This window comes from Triplophysa dalaica, chromosome 8, assembly GCF_015846415.1.
Source record: "Triplophysa dalaica isolate WHDGS20190420 chromosome 8, ASM1584641v1, whole genome shotgun sequence".
Taxonomy (NCBI): Eukaryota; Metazoa; Chordata; class Actinopteri; order Cypriniformes; family Nemacheilidae; genus Triplophysa; species Triplophysa dalaica.
Window position 1 is genome coordinate 11,712,974 of NC_079549.1, and position 25,618 is coordinate 11,738,591.

Here is a 25,618-nt window from a genome sequence, read left to right on the forward strand (position 1 = left end):
TAAAACGTTTATTACCACAGACACAACTAAAGTACGATGTAGGCCTACTGTATTTATTTTTAATAAAAAAAGCAGCACTGGATATCAGAGTCCTCATCTGACAGCTATCGTAAAGATTTGATCTAATGAAGGAATTAACAATTCTGGCAAAAATTTTATGATTTAATTGAATCAATCTTATTTATCGAAAAATAACAAGTTGAAAGAGACAGATCTATACGATTGACTAAAGTTTATTTACTATAACACCCAGTCCTATTAAGCGAATCTGAAAAAAAACAATTGTCTGACTTTAGATCATACAGATCATGTAGAAACCACATGACAAATATTTCTCAAATTCAAGTCGATCTGAAGGAAGAAATCATTTATAGTCTTTGGATCAACGATTGTAAGCAAAAGTGGAAATATGGGGGGAAACTAGAGTGACACAACATGTTTAATTGGGTTGCTGCAGTTCTAGCGCTCGGATTGGAGTTGTTTTCGGTGGGAGGGTGGGGTGGAGGTCCGTTGCTGATGCTGGGCAGATTGCATTTATCTCCGCATCTCTGCTCCGCTCCTTTTAATGCTGCCACTGGATGGCTGCGCTTCGCACTTCGACGTGAGATCATTCATTTAAATCTGATTTAAAAAAAAAAACAAGCGAACAAACAAACATGACAGAAATTATTACTTCAGATCCTTTCCCGATTCCCAACCCGACTATCGTGGATCCGACGGCTGTGCAAAACGGACAATGCGCCGCTGCCCAGGATCCGAACCTACCCAAGAGAGGGAGTCAGGGCGATCTTTTCAATATGGACCGGGACAAGGAGATGAATATCACAGACACCGTTGAGTCAGGTCAAGGTAAAACTCAATCTCTTTAACACAAACACACCACTTTTTACTCTTTAGGGCTCGTTTTAGCATTTTTTTTCCCAAATGGTCACATTCATTGAAAGTCAATTATTTTGGGTGTGATGTAAATAAGCAATGCGAGGTTTGCGGTCCAATGGAGCACGCAGACGCCCTGAGATCTATTAATAATTCAGGTGAGCACTACACCCTCAGTTCACATCATAAGTTTAAGAGCACATTTGAGACTATACGTCATTTTGGGGTTTAGGCAGCATCAATAGCCTTTAAGTGAATTTTAACAGTGTTACATTAAGTGAAATATTCTTATTCTGTTGGTGTATGTTTTTCATTGGAACCGCTTCTGTTATTCAGTTTCGTCACGTCCTGTTCTGTATCCTCCTGTCTGCGCGTCGCATTGAATCTTTTTGACACTTTTGACAACTTTCATGTTTGTTGTTTTTGTGAACACTGTCTCGAATCGCATGCATTATTTTGTACATATTGGTCCCTCTATTTGAAACTTTTTCTTAGAAACTTACCTCATAAAGCTTTGCTGTTTTGTGATGTTGTGACCGTGTGTATAGCCTTCTGTTATTTTGTTTGAAAAGTTATGAGCTATGAATCCATTTGAAATGTTAGAACCTTCAGGTGACATAGTTCAGGGGCCATACCATATGTTGCAGAAATTGCTCATTTAAGTTCTAAGATAAGACAAGTTCAATGGTCTAAATGGGTTCTTCATTGAAATCACCATGGCTACTATAGGATTCAATAACGTTTCTGCAATACAGCCCCAGAAGTCCATTAAAAAATCTGTAAACATGCTGTTAAAGGTTTCATGTGCAGGATATGCATACGAACCTGTGCAAGGTTTGCACCGGAGCTCAGTAAGAGCCGCTATTCAGAAGTGTGATCTCAGATCAGCACTTCCACGTTTTCATCTCTTCACCTGAAAGATCTAAGCATTGCTGTATGCAACAGCACCATTGTGCAATCAGTTTGAGGCATTGAATAATTCATAAGACCCTTCAAATCACCACTGGTCTTCTGGAGAATATGTGAGTGTGTTAGAATACCACAAAACTGAATTACAAATCCCCAGCAACAAGGGGTTAAAGATGTTGTACTACTTATTTTTTTACAGTCTATTTATTAAGACCTATCAAGATTATTTTATTTGTTGCCTTTTGCCTTTGCACCAATATAAAAAGGACTTTTCAAGATAAAAATGGATTAAAAACAGCTCTTTACATTCATTCATTAAATTGAGATATACATCTATAAGAGATCATACATAATATATATGTACATGCTGAAATTGTATTCTTTTGCTGACAGATTTCCCACAACGTGAATAAAAATCATTGATCTGATGTCCCTTTAAGCCCCTGAGAAGAACTTTTCCCTCTCTTTCATGCATGCCCTATTAATCGCTGTAAAAATGCTTGGTCATGTGGATGTTCTCCTTTCACATGATTAGTGTGGCAAGACCTTTAGGTTTCGGCTCCTTTGATGTCCTTAACGGTTGCATTTTTATGTGAAAGTGCAAATTGAGCAAGCATGCATATGGATCTTGGGTTAGAAATCGGAACATATGGGTTGCATTTGAATGCAACACATGCTCTCCGTTCTGACTAAGGAAATAGATCATGTGTGTGGAAAAGAGGCCACATTCACCGGCTCATGTTTTTCAGCTTTTATAATCACACTGACCGTGTATCGACTCTGTGCTCATAACCCTCAGCATGTGACTGCCACGGGCTGACAGATCAGTCTGGACTATGGCGCGTGTATGTGTGGGATACATACAGAACCACCCACTGTCACAATGACATAGCTTAAATTACTAGCAAACAAATTACACAGGCATATTTGAGCAATGTGATCATTGCTTGTATACTATACAATAGACAATCAACAGGTTATATGGCTTCTGTGGACCAACAGTTCATGTAGTCTCACATAGTCTGACTAAATTTGTGACCTGTGGTGTAGGATTTATCTGTAAGACACAATATGTAAGACACTGTTTTAAAGGACATAGTCATATTGTCTGGCAGTAATATTGTCATAATTGGAACCAGCAGTCCAGTGGTGCCGGGTTATAGGTCAGTGCATGCTTTGCATTCATTTCAAATTATGCAAATAGAAATCATGTATAAAGTTGCTTGAGCTAAAGATCATTTCTGCATCAACAAAATATTTAAAAGTGGCAATGCAACGGTCTGCATCACTAAAGCGCCAAAAGTCAGTTTTGCACCTGGCTCATAACCAGACACAATTAAACCTTGAATCATTTTGCTCAGCTAATTAAAACCAGAATTATTACCCATTTAAAAGTGCACATTCATTTCTCTTCCTCTTTGCCTCTGACATAAAGCTTATTAATATCTCTCTCAATGCCACAGGCTCAATGCTTGTTATGGCCCAGTGAGTTAATAACCAGCCCCTGTTGTTTGTTCCAATAGTTCAGTTGATTTAATTGTGTGATAGTCTTTAAACAGTGTTTTATTTACTCTTTTGGCAGGTCTCTTGGAGAGCAGTATGCGCCTGAAGCCTCATGAAGCGCAGAGTTACAGGAAGAAAGCTCTATGGGTGTCCTGGATCTCCATAGTGGTGACGATCATCCTGGCTGTGGCAGCCTTCAGTAAGTTCATGGCGATGCTCCTCCTGGCTGCGGCAGACTTAGCTAGATTGAGCAAGTGCAGTCTGTTTCATACCATGTGATGCATATTACACCTAAAACTATAAAATACTTCCAAGTTTCAATTTAATTGGTTGACTTTAACAACAATGTTGCATCGGGCTGTTCCTGTTTAAGATGGCATTTTTGGGCAGGAATAAGCTGCGTTGTGGACCAGACCGTATGCCATTTGGTTGCAGGTTTGGCTATGCAAGGCTAGTATTGGCAGTTCAGGAAATTCTGCGAACATAAAACAGATTTGGCAGGAACTGGCATTGGTAACCATCAGTATGGACAGCTAGTTGAGCAGGCACTGCCAGACTTCGGGATATTTGTGGCACATAAAGCAGGTTTAGGCTTGAATCAGCCAAAGCGGTCAGCTGGCAATCAACATTTGCTGCTTTTACTGCCTTATGCTAGCGTTTGAAATGTGTTCCTGTAATGATATGAAACTCATCTATTATATTCATAATAGATTTTTTAGGCAAAGAAAGCAAAAAAAGATGCCTTCGAATTTTGAGGTTTTTTTAGCAGTCTGGCAGGTGACTTATGCTTTTTTGTGCTGGTGTTAGTTTAAGACACCAGCACATCTGCTGCTATTAAAAGTCACACACAAATATAGCACAACCCCTAACAAGCATATGATTACGTCTTGTCTATTTATGATCTTATTTTTATAACATTACACTTAAGAAGAAGTTAAAGTTGGCCAATTCCAAACAGACAGTGACTGATCACAACTTTTTGAAAAGGTATCTGACTGTGTGTTGGACATCTATCACGTTAACAATAATTCCTAAACTCATTAACACAATGCCTGTGGCACTGGCCACAGGAAGTCTTGACTGTCTCATGCTAAAGTGGAATGGCTGACATTTCTGTGTTGTGTGACAGTCGATGATGTGGCACGTCACCCTTCTTCTGCTCAAGTGTGACTGAATACTGCAACATCACACTTCCAGGAGGAAATATAGTATACGGTCTTCTGCCTTGTGACTGTTTTTGGATTCTTAAGACGGAAAAAAGAAGCTCTGTTTTCTGTCTGTCTGTGACTAGAACTGAATGGATCTATTTTTCAGTTTGTCAAGCAAAATTAGGAAAGAAATCATATGATATACTTACAAGGACAATGACTGTTTGTTAAGAGAATATATTAAAATCTGCCTTTTGCCAGTAAGTCTTATTTGGCAGTCGTAGATATTTATTGAGTTACATTATGAAAAGTGAACTCTCTTGCTTATGTGTCTAATGCTTATCAGAATATTTCGATTTTGGCTTTTTTCTTTGAAACTGGTCAAACATGGTGCTCACAATGCCAAGGTTCTGGGTATGCTGTTTCATATTTAGTATACACATTCCTTTAATTTGTGATGCGTTCAGAGCCATCAAGGGTCAAACAGGGCACATCAAGTGTGCATAGCAACCATAATAAGGGTAAACACCATCCTGGATCCTAAAATGACATATGGGATTCTTAACAGGCTCATAGACTTCACAGATGTGTCCAAAAGCCACAAGATGTCACTGTCAAATGCACTGTTTGGGATTGTGTGTCAAATTGTCCTGTTGAGACGTTTTATTTTACTTGAGCTTTCAGCAACAATAATTTACAGAATAATTTAATTTAGGTGTGCAGGTTTATATATGCACAGTTGCTTTGGTCGGATGGTATTAAATCTGGTGTCATTTAAAACGTTTGGGTTGTCAAAGAAATGAGACAGCCCGCTTTATTCCCTCAAGATAAATGTTATGTGAGTGTTAAGCAAGATTTACTCATCAAACCTGTCCTATTAGTTCCACCCAATTACATTTTACAAGCATATCTTTTTAACAACTGTAATGCATCCATCAGCAGTTTTTATCTCTGGTTTCATCAGTCATTGTCATAAGATGTCCGGAACCAGCCGTGATTTCACAATAGAGGCCTGTGATGTAGCAGCAGATGTGCTTCCTGTACTGGCTGTACGTTTCTCTTTATTGAAGTCATTTTTCTGTTACAGAACAAACCAAGTTGTTTAACTCCAAATCTCTTTTTGCTGCTGTTCGAAATATTTTGATTTGGGGAGAATAAGGCAAAAATAATTTAGGAAATATTGTTTTATTAACAAAGTTCAGAAGGAGCGCACACAAATAATTTATCCAACCAATACGTCATCAGCCATTACATTATCTGTCCAATCAGTGTAAGCCCCCTACCTGGACAGGGGGAAGTACGCTGGGGTCGGACAGGGGGGTGTACGCTGGGTTCAGGCAAAAATACAGAGCTCAGAGCCCTCTCCCCGGACACCACGCAAAATACTATTTCCCAAACTCGTGAAGTGTGAATGTTGTAACTTGGGTAAATGTTTCTAAAATAAACTAGTCTGTGGTTTTGGGAAACTATTAGTATTGTCAAGCAACTTTATAGACAACTGTTATTAAAGGAATAGTTCCCCAAAATTGAAAATTCTATCATCATTTTCTCACTTTCGGGTTGTTCCAAACCAGTATGCATGTCTTTGTTCTGCAGAACACAGAGAAGGATATTTGGAAGAATGTCAGTAACCAAACAGATCTCGTCCCCCATTTACTACTATAGGGAAAATTAAAACGGAGTCAATGGGGGATGAGATCTGTTTGGTTACTTACATTTTTCCTAATATCTTTCTTAGTGTTTAGCAGAACGAAGAAATGTCTACCGGTTAAGAACAATCTGAGGTTGAGTAAAGGATGACAGAGATATGACTATTGGGTGAACCATCCATTTAAAAGCTTTTTAAAACAACCCATAAATCAAAAGTTCACCCCAAAATAAAAAAATCTATTATCTTTTATTCACACTCATGTCAGTCAAAACCGTTATGATATTTTCTTTCTCAATGGGGAACAATGTTGTTTGGTTACCAACCATTTCAAAATAATTTGTGCCGTGTAAAAAAACGAAGTCATAAAGGTTTGTCATGACAGGGTGAGTAAATTATATAAGAACTTTAATTTTGGGGGAAAATCTCTTTCAAAATAGGTTTTAAAAATGTGTCCTCCCATCTGGTTAAGTTGTCTTCTAGATATAATTTGGATGTTCATTACAACACATTAACTTGACATACAAATCAGTCTGTTCAAGTATCTTTCTGGGAAGTTTCTTCATTAATTCAGTTTCTATGAGAAACATTAAAAATTTTAGAATGTTTGCTTTTATGCAAATTATTATACTTGTTACAATGTCACCATTATCATTTTACAGTAGCTGCATTCCATGGCTATTGATAAGAGAATAAAAATACATTTCAATCTATACATTACAAAATCTAGGGAAACGCTACGTTGAATGTTTGAATGGTCTTGGGTGTTCTTAACAACTATATGCTTCCATTTTAATATTGAATAAACCCTTCAGATGTAAACCTATACTTGGGCTTAAAAAAATTCTAAAAGTGACAACTGGAAATGATCATTCAGTTTATTTATTTTGTTTGTGCAGTCACATATCAGTGTCTGTCTCCTATTTGATATCACTTCAAATACTTCAATTCTACCATACAAATGGGATTAACAGCGGATCCACATTTAGTATTAATTCATTTTACTGACATTTAGCCAGCTAAAACCTGGATAATCTCCAGATGTATGCAGCACTGGTCACTGTTCATTAGAGGTTATGAAACTAGTGCATGTGAAATCTAATATTGCCCATTAGGGTGCCTTCACTTAGAGGTTGTTTTGTCTTGCTTGAGTTGAGCTGTATCTTTACACCAAGACTGTCTTTATCAATGTCATTCGGACTTGCCATACAAGCTATTATTTTCAAAGTTTAATGGATTATGCACACACACACGGTGCCAAAAGACAGAGATAAATTCACTGCAATCTTGCATTATTCCCTGCTGTCTTTACTGACAGAAATATTAAATGATGTTCAACCAAGCATTCCGATGTCAGGAGAACCAGAATCATTCATCACAGATACATTGTTTGCAAGTGTCTCGAATAATAACATGAATTTTGACCATTCAATTCATTACTAAAGCATTGCTAAAATATGCCAAGAAGGCTAGTGACAGTGCTAGCATTAGTCACACATACAGGCGTCTTCTTCATCTTGTCATCAAAATAATGAAGAACTTGTGTTGTTTGGTCTTAGTTTTTGCTAAAATGTTAATACATGAGCATTTCACATCACTGTCCCTTTTTAAGACCGTTTTAGAGCATCGTGTAAGGGTTTGCTTAATGAGCACGAATTCTGCCAGTCCTGTAACCTGAGCAGAGCACTCGAGACGTCTGCCGTTTTGCTCCATTAGAAACCTGTCTAAACACGTTAGGCCTTTGTGTTGAGTGACACTTAGGCACTACAAAAATGTTCTGTGATAATTGAACCAGCGTCCAGTAGCAGCCGTGTTGCTGGTGTTTATGAAATACCTCTCAATCATTCTTAAATACTGTATAGAAATAGCTCTAAGAGGACACTGTGGTAGCCGTGGATAACTTTAAACTTTTTAAGGATTATTCTAAAATTTGGGAATACCGGTAGTGCAGGAGAGACCTATAGCGGGTTCACACCAAATGCATATTAAGCGTTTTGCACACGTAAATTACATACATAAGCCGCGAACCCGCGTCAATCTTGTGTTCCATGATGGTTGAAAATGTTTGTCTGATCGCCTGACTAACGCGGGAATAGTTTTTTTGCGTGACAAAGAGCGTGGAACGCGATTGTTTGCATTTGGTGTGAATCCAGCATAAGTTATTCATCATGCTTTAAAACACTAGTAAAAATTTCTCAGAGTATGTTTATTATTACTTCCTTTCCAAAGTCAGTTTCGCTGCAGTCCAATATCTTACAATCTTGGATGCAAAAAAGCAATTGGACAAATCCACTGTTATTGCAGAAGAAATATACAGTTCACTGAACAGGCATGGACTTTTTTTCAAGGCAAAACTAATTGTATCCTTTTAACACTCATTGTTCCTTCTTTCACAGAGCTTTAACTGGCACAAATATTCCTTGCTTGATATTCTTCTAGTTAAAAAGATCGTTCACTCCCCTCAAAGTGTTTCCTTTCAAAATCTTATTTATTCACCCTTAAGTTGTTCAAAAACCTTTTTTTTGATGAACACTGAGAAAGATATTTGGAAGAATGCTTGTAACCAAACAGTTCTTGGCCACCATTGGCAAAACAAAGCAATTTATTCAGATTTGGAACAACTTGATGGTGAGTAAATGAAGACAAAATTTTCATTTTAGGTGAACAGTTCATCTCATAAAGTCAGAAGAGAGGTACAGTATGGGCTAGTTGTACGAAGCCATCAGATTAGCTTTCCGATCAGTGAGTGTGGGCAGGCTTATTTCAGGTAGTGTTACACTGTATGGGAAAAGTAGGATTTTTGGGAGTCCTTTAGATAAAAATGAGAATCTGACACATCAGTAATATATAAAAAAACCTCTTTACATTGCTGAGTACCTCGTTAAGCCACCACAACTCGATATAATAGAAACATTTTCATTCTCTCCCCGTTTATTCTATAGTTCATGCTCGTGTGGTTAACCAATATCCATTTATACAAGTCATGTATACATAAGCCACCCTGTGTATTGCACAGTTGGGGGACTAAGAAAAGCATAAAACTCATTTATTTCCTCTTTCGATGTAGACCTCTACACTCTCTCCACACCAGGAGCTATCACGGTCTGGCAATGAATGAAATACAAACGGCACCTGATCATGACTGTATCAATACTCTTTCACAGTATGAACGACTCGACAAAGACGCAAATCACGGAAACTCATCACAAAGAACACGACACGATTGATGCCTCACCTGTAAGTGATGCTGGTGCAGTCTGACAATGAGTATTCCATCCGTCTGATACAGAACTTGTAACAGTGAGTTAAAACAAACAGTTAAAATGATCTACTTGCAGTGTGAGCAGTGAACACGAGTTTATTGTTGTTTTGCTTAAAAAAGATGGCGATATGGGGAGCAACGCGGGGAGTTGCACTGACTGGTATAAAACATCATCAGCCGTATTGCTGTGATGTCAAGTTGTGTTGGCTTAACAAGGTACTCAGAAATGTACAGAGAATTTTCTGTCATATTGCTGATTCAACCTGTTTCTTCTTTTTATCTAAAAACACACTCAAATCAGTGGTATACGACGGAAATAAGCCTGCCCACACTCTGATCGGAAATCTAATATGGCGGCCTCGTGCACCTAGGCCATTGAAATCACCTAGTGGGCTGCTGCTGTCCATGGTACTGAATTATCACCGGCCAAAGCACTTTACAAAGATCAGATTGATGTTGAAGGATGTTTGCGTCTTTGGTGAACTATATACAAATTAAACAAAATCAAGAGCAGGACATTGCAGTCTATTTCACATGATTATTCAAATTGTGAACAGCTGCTCCTCTGATCGGCTCTCTCCATGTCATGAAGTGCACAGGCAGAGAACCCAAGCACAGACAGAGAGTTGTTTTGCTTACATCTAAAAGCAAGCTTAAGCTTTGCTTAGCCTTGTCATATGACCCCTTTAAGAGCATAAGTCGTTATTTGGGGGAGGGAGGCACACAGCGATACAACCTACACAAAGGGGGCCGTACAGCGAAAAAGTTCTAAAATGTACTGTGGGGTGGTATAAAACCCTGTCTACACCTGACACGAGCAACGCAACATGGCACGACACCCATTAAGAACAAACTATTTGTCGTGTTGCATCACGTCCAGTGTGGACAAAATTATATTGGGTTCTTTTTTGTTGCATCTCATCTGAATCTTTGAACTTAAACGTTTTTTTTTTTATATTAAAGAGTATATCAGAACGCCTTGCCTGCCAAGGCAGTATATGAGACTTTTTGAACTGAATAGGGAATTCTGGGGGTAGAAATACAGGTAAATATGTCTGAGAATCTATATAGTCAGATAACAGTGAAATTTCATTTTACAAGACGTGAGATACGTTTGTTTATTGTGTGTATTAGACCCACAAGCTTACATGGATAGTTCACCAAAAAAAAGAAAATGATGTCATCATTTACTCACCCTCTTGTCACTCAAAACTGTGAGACTTTTTTTCTGCAGAACACAAAAGAAGATATTCTTAAGAGTACATAACTAGGGATTTTTTAAGGTCCTACTTTTGTTTATAAAGTGTCCAACAGCATGTTTATCTACAAAGAAATAGAAAGGTGTAAAAACATTTTTTTTTCGTATTAATAGGCAGTTATTCTTCTTGACTGACTCTCAAATGATTAGTTCCGTGATTCATCTGTCTATTCTCCTCCTTTCCGCCAGCCTATTCTGATGTGGTTGGTCAGATGGTCTAGTCTGCTGTAATTGGTCAACCACGAACAAGGGTCACAAGCTACAGTGTTTGGGGGAGAAGAGTGATGTTTTTGCGGGGATTCCTAACAAAATGTAAGCAGGGACTATATGTAGTGGCGTAAATCCGCTGCGGTTCACGAATCGGACTAGGAACAACTTTTTTTGTGATTCAGAGTCTAATTCATTTTTCCAAGCCAAATAACTTTGTTATTCATTCACCTTCGGATTTAAAACTTGGCAGACTGATTACTTTCAAACACGGCAACATGACACACTGCATGAAATGTCCTTTTCACGATCTCATGTTATGTACTCTTTAAGAAAGTTGGTGACGGAACAGCCCCGGCACCTATTGTATAGACACAATACCAATGCAAGTCAATAGTGCCAGTTACCAACATTCTAATATCTTCTTTTGTGTTCTGCGGTAGAAAGAAAGTTACACTAAGTTTGAAATGACAAGAGGGTGAGTAAATGATGGCATAATTTTATTTTTTGGGTAAACTATCACTTTAAATTCTGCTGATAAGAATTGAAAACAATATTTGATCTTCATTTTGTTCTTATGATAGTTCATAGATTATTCTTTTCACTTCTTCAGAACTCATCAAGTTGTGCCGTCTGTCAAAAAGTTTACATGCGAGTGAACTCTGATCAGGTGTTTCTAAAGGCCTGCCAACCACTGTCATATGCTTCACGCACCACATTACATCTAAATGCCCGGAAACACACACACACAACCATTAGACTGCTACAGAAATCCTGTCATGCTGGCACACACCGAAGCGTATATCAGTATAAATGTGGTAACATTCTGCTGCAGAAAGCAGGTGCAGTGCACTTCCTGTTAACAGAACAACAGCAGTCAAATCTGCTCGACCGGCCATGTTGGCTGGGAGTCTCTGGTCTCAGGGGGCTCCTGGAAGCTGAGCTCAGACGTGAGCTGCATGCTCTGTGAGTGTGACCTCAATAAATCAACCTAGATTAGAGCTATGGAACCTGGATTCCACTGAGACGCTGAGGGTGTGGAGGTGGGCGGGTCGTGTGGATGGAGCATGTTGGCCTCCCTCGAAGGAATTCCTCAATTTTGTGAATAATGCTGTGAGACATCTTTCTTTAAAGGGATAGTGCACCCAAAAATAAAAATTCTGTCATCAAATGTTCACTATTGGGTTGTTCAAAACCTGCATGTGCCACTTTCGTCTGTGGAACACAAAAAAAGATATGTTGAGAAATGTCTCTGTTTTCGTCCATAGAATGGAAGTCAATGGGGACCTATGTTGTTTGGCCAACATGCTTTAAAAATCTTCTTTTGTGTTCTGCACAAGAAAGAAAGTCTTACAGGTTTGGACTGATGAGAGGCTGAGTAAAAGATGAAGGAATTGTCATTTGTGGGAGAACTATTCCTTTAATATTTGTTATAACATGGATTCATCTCTAACCTAATATTGTTTCAAGGGATAGTTCTCCCAAAAATGAAAAAAATCTGTCATTATTAACTCAGCCTCCAGCATTTCAAACATGTATGACATTCTTTCTTCCAAAGAACACAAAGAAGTCATTTTGAAGAATGTTGGTAACCAAACAGCGCCAGCACCCATTCACAAAACCAATGCAAGTGAATGGGCGCCATCGCTGTGATGTGTTTGGCTGTTAAAATGACAAAAGGGTTAGTAAATAATAACAGAATTTTCATTTTTGGGTGAACTATCACTTCAAATCATCTACTAATTTACATTATGTTATTATTTATGTATGTACACTTTAATTTTCTTTAAATGCACAAGATATGGTGTCAGAAAACGAAAGAATGGTCATGCAATATATCGCTGCTGTCTTCCCGAAACCTGGTCCATATTGTTTTTCCATAAATATTTTTTTGTCACCTTTTCTGTTTGTCAATGGGTCTTGCAAATATCCAACAAAAAGTATTAAAAAGTGCTTGAAAACACAGTATTTAATCACTTAAATAGTACAGTGTTGGACACCAGAGGGTATCAGAAGGACAGCGACGATATATGAAAATAGGCTATCCATTTAAAGAAGACTAAAATTGAATATGAAAATTGTCTAATTGGAATTAAAAGCAAATAAAAGCCAAATTATTGTTATACATTTCGTTTGCAAAGGACATGAAACATAGGGAATCTTTTGTGTGTGAATGTGCAAGGCAGCTAATTCACGAGTCTAGTGTGTAAATTACTGTGTGTATATGCACATCAACTTCTTTCTTTCTCCAGCACTGCACACTTATCTGATTAAACACACACACGGTCAATAAGTCCCTGGTACACTACATTCGTCTGTTTATTTGCCTCTTTTATATACCATTGAACCTTTGTCTTTCTTGACTGGGCTGGGGCCGGAACAACCAGCTCTCATTGACTGAACGGACAAAAGATCTTAGCAGTATTTACCTGTACTATTGATACCAGTAGTGGTGTGATTTACATCCTACTGTGTGGATGCTCTGAAGGGCACCTACTTCTTTCCGGATTGTCTAGCTACTACTGTGAGTTATTTGTAAATGCTGTATTCCTCTGGGATTCATGTAAAATGTAGTTCTATGTCGATTATAATAAGGTTGGGGTCTCTGTAGTTCATCCGTAAGAATGGAAGCATATTTGGGTGAGTTTTTTAGAAATCGAGTTCAAGTCTTTGTGATTTTTTATTTCTCTCATCCCACCCACAGAGCAAATGACATCAGCGCCCTTGTAGGGGCCCGCATATGATGCTCATATTTCATATGAAACCTGAGCCTCTGCACTTTCTCGAATCAAATCTCCCAAATTTGACGTCAGCATCGGTTAGCAGCGCTGGGAGTGAGAGTGCAGAAAACTCCACTCTGCATGTGGCAAATGGCCCAGCACAGATTTGTGAATTATTAAACACAACGTAATGCCGCAGAACTGAGGAAGATCATTGTTTTGGTAGTCAGTGTCCCTCATGTTGCTCCTGTGTGGGATTGAGAAATTAGCATTCGGTTTGCATCACAGTTGTTAATTTCATTCTTTTCCACAACAAACAAACACTTGATTTGATTCGTTCTTCTGAGGTTAATGTTGATTATTCACCCGGTGCTGTATTAAGTCCCAGCGTCACTATCCTGGCTCAGCTTTTAAGAATGCTTCAAATATTGATTTTGTCATAAGCCTATTGACTTTTTTAAAGCATCACTTTCTGTGCCGCTGCTGGCATTGATTGCAACTAGATTACATCAACACCAGAATCTGTAAACATCGGATGAGTTTGAAATATATTTCCACAGTCAGAAATATGAATGGCGGATTCTTTCCTTTCAAAACAAAATGCACAACCAGTCATTAAAAATGAATCATGACATTACTCAACACAAAGTGAAAAATGAGAAGAAGAAAGATGATCATTCAAAACAAGCAAGCAATTCTGAACTTTCTGAAATTATTAGGGAACAGCCCGGAAATCCTCATTTTTATTTCCCCGTCGTCTCTGTCCTCCATTGAAATTCATATCACACACAGTCTTACTAGAGAGCGACAACCTCAGTCAGCTCAGCTCCTCTGAGACGGGGATTAGAATGTTGAATACAAGAGCGGTGGCCATTATCAGTCCAAAGCACAGAGAGGGAGAGGGTTTCTCCCATCTTTTCTCATTCTTTACAGAGAGACTCTCTGTGCGAAGAGGATTCGAAAATGAGAGTTCCATTCTGTAGTGTCTTTTTGTGCCATTAAATGCTACTTTACCAGTTTCCTGGTTTAATGTAGAAATGGTAGAAAGGACAGATGTTGTCTAATTAAACTCACTGAATAAAGCACACAGACCATTCACATGAGACCCACCTCCTGAGAAAATGAATGAGAAACACCGTGGTTTGAATCAGAAAAGATGTGCCAGACGTGTCTTTGCATACAATAAACAAATCAACTCAACTCACACACATACAGAAAATTAAAAACAGAAAAGATAAAAAGTAGAAATTATTAGTGTTAATAATAAAATTCATAATCATTACAAAAAAAAATAAGATTATCAATCATGATCATCGGCTCTTTCTCTCATTCTTTGCCTGTCATGTCTTGTTAGCAAACAACTAACAAAGAGTTTTGTCTCATTAAACGCAAACAGAAACAGTTCCGTGTCTGTTTTGACAGTTTATGTATCTCTGTTGCTGTTTTCTCCGTTGCACATTTTAAACATCATCAAGTCAGGGCTGGTTGATGATCAGAAATCATGATCCACTTCCATTATTATCATCCAATGTCCAATTTCCACTACAGTCTTAATAAGATGTTGTTTTGTTTTAACTTATGGTTGGGTAAAATACGGATGAACACAACCGTTAAATTAACCTGTGGTTGGGTGTTTTTCTTTAGTTGGTTGAAATATGGATATTTCCCAGGTTAATTTGAACCAGCGGTTGGGTTTGTACTGTAGCCCACTTATTTTACCCAACAATGGGTTGAAATAACTCTGCATTTTATTCTTTGTACATCTACATCAGCAGAAAATAACAAATCACTGCATGCTACATTGACAAAAATGAAAATATTATCATTTACTATCTCATATTGTCGAAAAGTATGATTTTATTTTCTCGGTACACAAAACGATGGCCACTGACAGACTTGGTCACTATTTACTTTCATGTATAGAATTGAAGACCTCTAAGCAGAACCCTGACCAGCTGTTATGCCCTGAGCCTGTATTGTATCGTTCATCTAGTTTTTCCTATTGAAAACAAAACACAAAATACTCAACTTTCCTTACAACAAATCCAGAACAAAATGATTGTTTGGCTTCAAGGCCAGTGGTAGATATCATGCAGTGTCTTGCCCTTCTGTTGCTATGACACACGGTGGTTGAGTCTGTCTTTAAAGTTAGAGATCAATAGAACGGTGAGTGTACTCGACCGAATAGAGCTCATCAAATGCAGGATCACGCTTTGTAAAGTGGAAAGCTTTCTATACAGTCTGAAAGCTTTGTTAAACCCCTTCTGGTGGAACACGTTGGACAGACTTTTTCGATTCTAATATTAATATAAATATTTGTGGGCAGTTTTCTTGGAGGAAACAATTACATTTTAAATCTTGACCTGTGACTCCATACGTTTGGGCTACAATTTTCTAGGCTTTTTGAAAAAACCCAAAATCAACTTTTTGAAAAGCATTGTGTGTTGCCCTTCATTGACTGTCTCTGATTTAAATGGTCTTTAAGATGTTTAGAAGTTTTCCAGCAAAGTTTACATCCTCAACTTGTTCAGCATTGAATTTTTGTATCCCTTACAAAAATGTGGTGGTACCATGGTTCTTCTGACTTTAAAAATTGTTTTAATATGTTCTTATGTATATCAAGAATATCATAAATATGACTGAATCAACCTTACTACATTACGTTACACCAACAAAATAATTGTTATTGATCAGATCAAGTTGAAATAAAATAATGTAATGTCAAAATGTAAAAAAATCTCATGATGTTTCCCCAGTGAATAGAAGGTGTTTTACATTAGTCAAAGCTAAAGCGCTGCTCTGCGAGGTCTCTGTGCCTTGTGGTTTAATATATAAATATAGCTGCATCTCGTCCTCTTACTCTTCTCTGTTGTTTTGTTCCCCCCAGCTGTTTCGTTCATGAGACACAGTGCATCAGCTTTTGGATTTGCTGTAAGTTGAAACAAGAGATGAAGAGCTGCATACAGAATAAGAACATTTACTGTTATTATTATTATATTTTTATTTCTTTGTTAAAGTATTTGTGTTTATCTTTGTGTTTGTTTATATTGTTTAGTTTTCCTTAAGGCAACACTTAGAATCATTAAACAGTTATGATAATTATCATTTCTGCATCACTAATGACTCGCTGATGTTTTGCAGTTTGATGCGACGTTAGATGTTCTTTCCTCCATTATAGTGCTGTGGCGCTATAGCAACGCTGCAGCTGTGCACTCTGCCCACAGAGAACACTTGTAAGTAAACAAAACACAAACTGTCTGCTACATGTAGGGCACAACACATATAAGAAAATCGGTAGTCAATCACTGATAAACAATGTCAAAAGGCCTATTATAATATTATAATGGATGAATAAAAAACAATACATTTTAAGTCAACAATAATAATTGTGAAAACTGTTCTCAGAAACATTTCTCTAGTTAAGAATTAAATATTCAATATTTTCTGATTAGAGAAACACTCCTTCATGAATCTGAGCTTAAAAATATTTATTTCTATAAGGTCTGTCATTTGACACTCCTAGCTGGCTACTAATCTTAGCATTGTCGGCTAAATTCTCCCAGAAATTCTGTAAAACATTTGTCATTTTGAAGATGCTTGTGTCATTTATCAGGTTTATTGAGTGATCAAATATCAGCCTTGTTTCTGGCTTTCACCTTGACTGTTTCAATTCAAAAGGCATTACATTGATAAAGGCCTCTGCGGCCGGTTTCATCCTCTCTCTGTGAGGGGGCTTGTGAATCTCATTTTTCGGGTCGATGTGTCAGAAAGGAAGATTAATAGAGCAATACTGAAGATGAAGCGAAGGTCTTTGTAGGTATATGCTTGTCATGCATGGAGAATATAAACAAAGCATTTGTAAATCAATTTAGTTCATGGTGTTCAGTGTTTGACTGATCTTTACAAAGCAGGTAGAAGGTTTAATACATCATTTATAAAACCATTCTTATATAGTTGTAGTAATATATTTAGACCTTTAGTAATCTGAAACAGGATGAACTCATATTTATCAACATGAGCTTTTTCTTTATTCACAGAGCCTGTGTGATCCTCGGAGTGATTTTCATCTTGTCCTCTTTGTGTATTTTGGGGAAGGCCATCCATGATCTTGCTACCGAGCTTCTTCCTGAAGTGGTGAGTTGGTCCAAATGGGTGTTACATGTAATAGTAAAGCAATAATTCCATAGTGATCTATACAAAGATACTTTATGTACATTCCTCTGTAGCGGTTTCTATAGTTGGTATATGCAAGTCATTCAGCACATTGGACCTGTCAAATCTTCTTTATTAACATATAAGATGATCATTTATACACATATATGAATATCAAATGTGCTGTTGTGTAGACCATTATACACTCTTAACAAAAATGGTGTTTCATAGAAGAACTATTTTTTCCTGAATGGTTACATTATATAAAGAAACTTTAACATCCGAAAAAACATTTTGTTTGAATAAGATCCTTTGTGGTGGAAGGAATGTTGTTTAGATTATAAAAATGGTTCTATTTAAGATTTGGTTCTTTGGGGAACTATGAATGTTTTTTTATGGCATCCCTGCAAAAAACTCCTTTTAAAAGTGATAGTTAAAATTCTGTCATCATTTACTCACAAATACTACTGGAGTTAATGGGGGATGAGATCTGTTTGGTAACTGACATTCTTCCAAATATCTTCCTTTTTGTTTAGCAAAACAAAAATAAATGTATACAGGTTTGGAACAATCTGAGGGTGAGTAAATGATGACAGACTTTTCATTTTTGAGTGATCTATCCCTTGAAGAGTGTAGGGTTAAGATTGTAAAACTAATACAATACAACAAGATGAAATTATTCAATTACCGTTGTTTAAAAAACTGTGATATTGAATTGATGCATATAAAACACAAACTGTCGGTTGGCAGATGCGTTGAACAAGTTGAATGTGGCATCTCCGTATACATATCTATAGATATTTTACCCAAAAAGGAAAAATCTGGCATGATTTACATGTATTTGTCCAAACTCATACAATATTAATGACTTCTTTGCCAAATTAATACTTTTACCAAGTCTTTTCAATGCAATTATCATTCATGGGGATTGACGTTTCCACATTCATTGTAATTGGATAAAGTACAACAGTATAATTCTTTAAAACTCACCCTTGAGTGTCATACAGATTTGGAACATGTAAGTAAATAAAAACAGACAAACAATAATGACAAATCATGACATTTATGAGCTATTAAGATTAATTTTTCTGCAGTCAGTGTATAGCCAGTAAGAAAGATAAAACAGATATACGTAGTATTGAAAACACACTAGTCACTAGATGTGGATTTCCACCATTCATATTTAACAGTTATGTGTTCAATCATCATCTGTTAATTACTCAGAAAAACTGGATGCTTACCAGTGAACTGCTGCAGATTTATTTCAGAGGTTGTGATGGTATTGAAATCTGATGTTTACTGATCTGTTTTATGTCTATGGCAAAACATACATTCCTCGTTATTTGTCCTTGCAATTTTGTATCATTCAACACAGTAAATAAATTTCACCTTTTTGTTGAGAAGTAGAGCCGAGTAAAATATGAACTGTGCTTCACAGATGACTCATCCTCTTAATAATGTGGTGGGTTTGATGAATGAAAGGTCAACTCAGACATTGTCTTTTTAATAAATGGATTCTTTTCATATTTTACCTCTAGCTCATTTTGTGCGCCGTAAGCGCTAATGAAACCCCACAGGAGCTGATTTAATGATGGATTTGTGCTGGCCGTATCCCTCTATTTCCTCCATCCTGCCCTGTTGCTCTTGGATATATGATTCAGAAATTGGCTTCCGTCATCTTTAATAGCCTCTATTTTTTCCATTTATTTGGCCTGCAGTTTTTCCTCTCATTCATTACTCCTTTCATTTAATCACCTTACTCTCCATTTCAGAACCTTTCACTGAAGACACAGTGAATCTCTGACATGTCTTTATTGAATAGCTGTGTGATCCAACTCCACTAAATTGGCAGTCTCAGCTGGCCGCTGTACAGCTTAAGAGATGAAAGACTTAAACACGTTCCTTGTCTGTCAGCTCTGAACAGACTGGCTTATTAGAAATATTGGAGAAGTTGTTCTGGATAGGCTATGTGTGGGTGGAGAGCAAGACACTTTTAGATTGGAGAAAAGATGGAAAGCAGCAGAATCAAAACCAACTTTAATTAATGTGTTTATAATGTTCTGAGCATTTATATTAACTGTAGGTTTTTTAACATTTTGTATTTCTTTGGTATTTTCTTTCATATAGTTCCTCCATTGAGCTATATTAAGAAATATTAAGAGATCACTCTAGATTTGCCTTAATTAGCATTTTTGCCAGAAAGACTCAGGAGGCAAGATGACATTGCCATGATATTTATTTAACAGCTGACCAGCTTATGAAACAAAATGAATATTTAGTTTGGCATAGTCTGTAGCTTGAATCCAGAGAGTCGTAGATTCTTCCATTCTTGCCTGAAGATGAAGGCAGGGGCGGAGCTTACCCCCGGGATATATGGACAGGGACCGACCTGGTGGTAGGGGGGAGGGGGGATTGTATGTTGGGCTCAGTATCTGTGAAAGCACATGTTGAGTAAGCACAGATCTTATATACTCCAAGTGTTGGATTATGATATGCTAGAACTAAAGGTAATGGGTAACGTAGCATTAGAGTCTTCATGGAAGAACTAAAGCTTTATTTTCTACAGGTAACGGATACAAACCTCGGGATTAACATAATGTCACCGAACAGCAATGTAAAAGAATGCAAAGACACATGAAAGTTGTGAAGAAAATTGTGCTTAATCCAATACATACTGTAATTATTTTTGAACTGATCCAAATCACATGTATAAATATTAGTATTGTGCTGTTTAATCATGAAAATACACTTTTTTTGGCAGTGTTCTGAAAACACTTTTGTATTATATATGTTTTGGTCGGATTTCAAATCAGCAAATTTAAGTCTGTAAATAAATGCAAATATTTCTTTGGAATTTGGGAGAAATGTCACAAAATGAAACAATAATGATAATTTATTATATACCAATTCAGAAAAACTGAATTGGTCTCTGAAATGTTCTGCTAAATATATATATATATAGATATAGATATGTGTAAATATAAAAAAAATTCTGATTAAAATTTAATCAGCATTTCTAGATGTAGGTAAATTGTGGCCATTCAGTTCAATGTTTGTTGTATTTCAATAAACTCAAACCTCAAGAGTGATTCAGTCATTCAACAGCAATGTGAAACACTGACTAGATGACAAGACATGAAGACTGAAGACTGTTGTTTGAACATTCCTAAATACATGTACAAATATAAGTGTTGTATTGGTTAAAAATGAACTTGTTTTCTTTGCATTGTATGATGTCTAAAAAATTACATATTTTCTTTTATTTTGACCTGCTTCTCCGGTTTTCATTTTCTCGCAAGTAATGCAAATAGAAAATTGAAATTTGGGAAAATGGTGTTTTGATGAAATGATAATTTTACCTAAATACATAAGTGTATTTGTGCATGATTCTTGAAACAAATTAGTGATCACTCGATCTTTTCTTTTGTCTGTCTCTCTGTCAGGATGACTTCCTGTTTAGTGTTTCCATTGTCAGTGGCATCACGTGTGTTATTCTGGCTGTTGTTAAATTCATGCTGGGGAGGGTTTTAACCAGCAGAGTCCTTATTACTGACGGTATGACACACACACTCACGCACACACACACCTACACACACACAGAGAAGTCTTATGATCAGCACATCATGTCACGATGTGATGGATATTTCAGATTATTAGCTAAGAGTCACTAGATGTCATATACCTCAGTATACAATCACACCATATAAGGAGCCTAGTACCTCTATTTAAATCTCAGAGGCATTTAGTCTACGATATACTCGACCACAAAGTTTAATTTGTGAGATGTGTCTGTGTAATTCGACATCACTGCTTCTATCAAATGGGATCTAGGGAAAATGTGAATATCTCCTCTGAGAGTTAAAACCCCTCTGAATAAATTACTGCACATCTTATCATTCCTGGAATCACTCTCAAGTGGTCAGCAGAGAGATTTCCATTAACACCTGGAATTCACATACGTTCTAACATTTGGTCTCCTGTGACCACATGTGATTGGATTTCGTCTAGGAAAAAGTACAAACATGAAAAGTGTTGAGAAAGACATTATCATGTTTTTCCAATATTTATTGCAAATCAATAATAAAGTATCTAATACCATTCTCAGATGCGGATGATTGTTGTGCATTGAGATGTGCAGATTTGTTGCTTCTTATACTCTCAGGTCTTTAATTTAGAAAGTATGGTTTTTAGACTTCACTCAGAACTTTATATTTGATATAACAGAAAATCTAATTATGTTTATTTTTCTCTGTAGGCTTTAATTCTTTGGTCGGAGGCATCATGGGCTTTTCCATCCTTATAAGCGCCGAGGTGTTTAAACATCACCCAAATGTTTGGTATCTGGATGGAACCATCGGGGTCCTGATTGGACTCGTCATTCTAGCTTATGGGATCAAGTAGGTGTATTCAATGAGATCATCTATTTGCACACAGAATATAATGAGGTTTTTAACTTCTCTAAAGTGACAGAAGAAAAAGTGTTTTCTTAGTCAAAGAGCATTGGTCATTCTCTATGTTTCATAGTCTCATCTCTTTGTTATTTCTGCAGGCTGTTGGTTGACATGGTACCACGAGTAAGACAAACTCGAAATTATGAGCGCTTTGAGTAATGTTGGGTCAGAGGAAAAAAGCAACAGTTTGGATCCATCCATGCTGCGGCTTCCATCTCCATCTCCATCTGCCCTGCCTCTCTCTCATCACACCCAAATACTCCAGGAATAATGTCTGCTGGCAGCCAATTCAGCATCATCTACTAGAGTCATCACACCCACCAGCTTCTGAGATCCTCTTCACTCGGCACAAGATCTTATGGGTGAAGAGGAGATGAATCAACATATATATACAGAGTCGGCGGGACCATCAGTGTTTGTCCAGATTCTCTAAACCGGTACTCCTGGATGGAAGTTCTGGTTTCAAAGGGAGATCAGCATTTCTCGTGTCATTTTACCACGGCCTTGAAATCACATTATAATTAGTATTTTGATTTTAATTTATAGAGTAAATGTTGGTAACTATAATGACAAATCATATTAATTTGCATCTGAAACCACTTATAATGCACCTTTGGTGGTCAAACTAATATCTTTCTGTTAATAGCCAACCTACGTCATATCTTTGGAGCTGTTGCCATGCAGAATGGGTATAAAATACACACTCTGTAAGGTATGTTTATATTTTACTGTAAAATATTGTATATAACCTTTCAGAGATCTGCACTTCAAGCGTAATACTCATTTTAATAAAGAAAGCACATGCACTGGCCAGCAGGTAGACACAAACATTTGTTCAAGACTTCTCACAGACACAGTTCAGGGTTGTGTGTGCAGATAGTGGAAGAGAATAACCAGCCAAATTTGCTATGATGAACCAGTGATTTACTTGGCATGCATTGGTGTGCCAGTTTAATTTATTGCATTTGTCAGATATTCCTTAGTGCCAAGTAATAAACAGCCTGAAGTATCATCTGATGTACCAATGAATGATACAGAATCTTGAAGACAGAGAAAGAATGACTGGTGTATTATATTGGGCTTGTGAAGGGGACAGTGCATTCCATAATATAGAACAAATCATTGTGAATATGAAGCACATTTTAGTATCTCTCTGTTTAACAGTACTAGTTGGAAATATATAATAAACTTTGTCTTTTAATTTGTTTAGTCACAGAGATTGAAGCATAAACCCAAATGTTGTCATAAGCATTTGTGATCTACTTGTAAAAATAGCACAACAGCAATTGTAAATTGAATTTATAGCTTTATTTATTTGAAATGGAGCCTGTTGGTTACTAAGTGCACAAATATAACATTTTAATCTAATGGTTTAGTACAATATACAGTTTGTCACTGATTATTGTGTCCTGAAAAGTACAGTACATTTATTTTTGTTAGAGTTAAACAAATATCGACGTGCTGATGAAAGCAATTGGGCATCTGTGGGAAATGTGTTCTTGCAGCAACACACACACACAATCATATATGTTGCAGAGAATGTCAGAAATATATCAGAAATCATGTTTGTCCTTTTTTAAATAACATTTTGAACTAACTTTTAAACAAACATTTTTGGCATAAGTTTCGTCCGTCTCATATTTGTGGGACAGCGGTGTAACTGAATGTAAATGACTGTGACGAATTCACAGCTCACCTCCTGCAAACTGATATATCACACCAATATAAACCGACAATCATGAGCCGAAAAATAACTGCAGCAAAGCCTCCCAAAGCCTCATGTTTACTGTTCAATGTGATCTCATCTGAAGAGAGAAACTTTAAATCAGAATAATACTTATATTATATTTGTTGTGTTTTCATCATCAGGACAAGGTTGTTGGTTTTCATTTAGACTATTTATTATCGGTTTGGTTTTCAGATGATACCATTGCCACATGTGTGGTTTAATATATTGTTCATTCTATTTACAGTATGTATCAATTGACAGCTTGAATATTATTCAAATTCAGTGTTTCACAATCCTGTAGAGTGCTGTATTGACTTAGATATGTGTATGTGTATAGCTACCAGTGGTAACTGGTATGTCAATGTGCCGGATGCTGTATTATGTTTACATAATTTGGTATTAAGTACTACTAATACTGTAATATTCAGATGTCAGGTCACAACTGCCAGGTAAGGCAGGATGTTTGTTATTGCTCATTTGCATTATTCTGATCCTATGTTTTAATAATGTACTGCTTCGTAAATATTTAGGCATGTGTTACAGTAGGTCCTAATGTACCATCAATTGACATGTTGGAGAATGGTGCTATGGTCATAGACTTAGTGGCAATAGTTGCTTTTGCATTACTATAAATATCATCAGGGTCACACAATGAGTAATATTGCAACATTGGCTTATTTGTTACAATTGTAAAAATCACAGATCTGTCTAGATTCCAAAGATGAAACTGTTAGACTACTAAAGCACCAGACCCTGATTAAGCTGGTTCAGACATAAAGACAAGTCTGTTCTAACGCTGTACTGTAGTCTTAGCATTAACGTAAGCAATACTCACTGCTATGCTTTGCATGTAAAGAAAACCCGCACCCAAAAATGATACCCAAACAAATACTGACACATGAGCACACGCATGCATAAGCAAATGCAGACACAACAATATTTCTAATGTCAAATCATGTCTGGCACATAAACCGAATGTAAATAAATATTCTGAATGTACATTTATTTCAGTAGTAATACTGATATATATATTTCTGTAGAACATGTGGAAGATGAATAGCTTAACATTAAAGGTTGTAAAAAAACAATGTGTCTAAATCGTATGTAATGTTCCAGCTGTATATTATGTTGTGTAATGCTTATTATAAAATAACTACACTTAACAGAAAAGGCAAAATAGCACAACAAATTCTAGTCAAATATTTTAATAGAAATATCATGTCGATTTTTAAGCAAAAGGGCAAAGGAAAAACTTATGTTAACTATCTATTCTAAGTGATTAAAACATCCATAACCATTTGTTAGATCATTAGATTTTATAATTTATTAAAGTATTGTCCATTTGTTTAGAGCAGGTGTTCTGCACTTATCCATTCTGGCCACTAGATGGCGGAACATTAACACGCTCACAGTTCAGAAGGAGTGCTTGTTCTTCAGAAAATGTTTTACTGACTAAATTTACTGACCTAAGTAACAACAAGCTTTTTCTAAAATACATGCTCTCAAAATTAAAATTTAATAAACACATGTATTATGAAATTGCCAAACGCCACAAAGTTGCGGGGAAAAGCATGTCTTAGCAACAATGCAAATCTCACTTGTAATAAATAATAGAGGGAAAATAAAACGTATCTACGCTACTTGTAATTAAGCACTTGTTTGTTTCACACACATTTAATTAAGGAAAAGTTTTATGGTGTTGGTTGAGAGAATGCGCCTGTAATACCCCATTAAGTCAATAGGAGGCAGAGAACA

The 25,618-nt window shown here is 36.7% G+C and overlaps 1 protein-coding gene across 1 annotated transcript; it reads left to right on the forward strand.

The window, feature by feature from the left end:
* Positions 1 to 511: 511 nt before the first annotated feature.
* Positions 512 to 24,943, forward strand: tmem163a (transmembrane protein 163a). Its single transcript, XM_056754138.1, has 8 exons — positions 512 to 849; positions 3,368 to 3,487; positions 16,419 to 16,462; positions 16,673 to 16,764; positions 17,569 to 17,665; positions 21,127 to 21,238; positions 21,939 to 22,080; positions 22,233 to 24,943. Exons 1-8 carry the CDS (start codon positions 657 to 659, stop codon positions 22,291 to 22,293), a joined length of 861 nt encoding a protein of 286 aa, XP_056610116.1. The 5' UTR covers positions 512 to 656; the 3' UTR covers positions 22,294 to 24,943.
* The last annotated feature ends 675 nt before the right edge of the window (positions 24,944 to 25,618 follow it).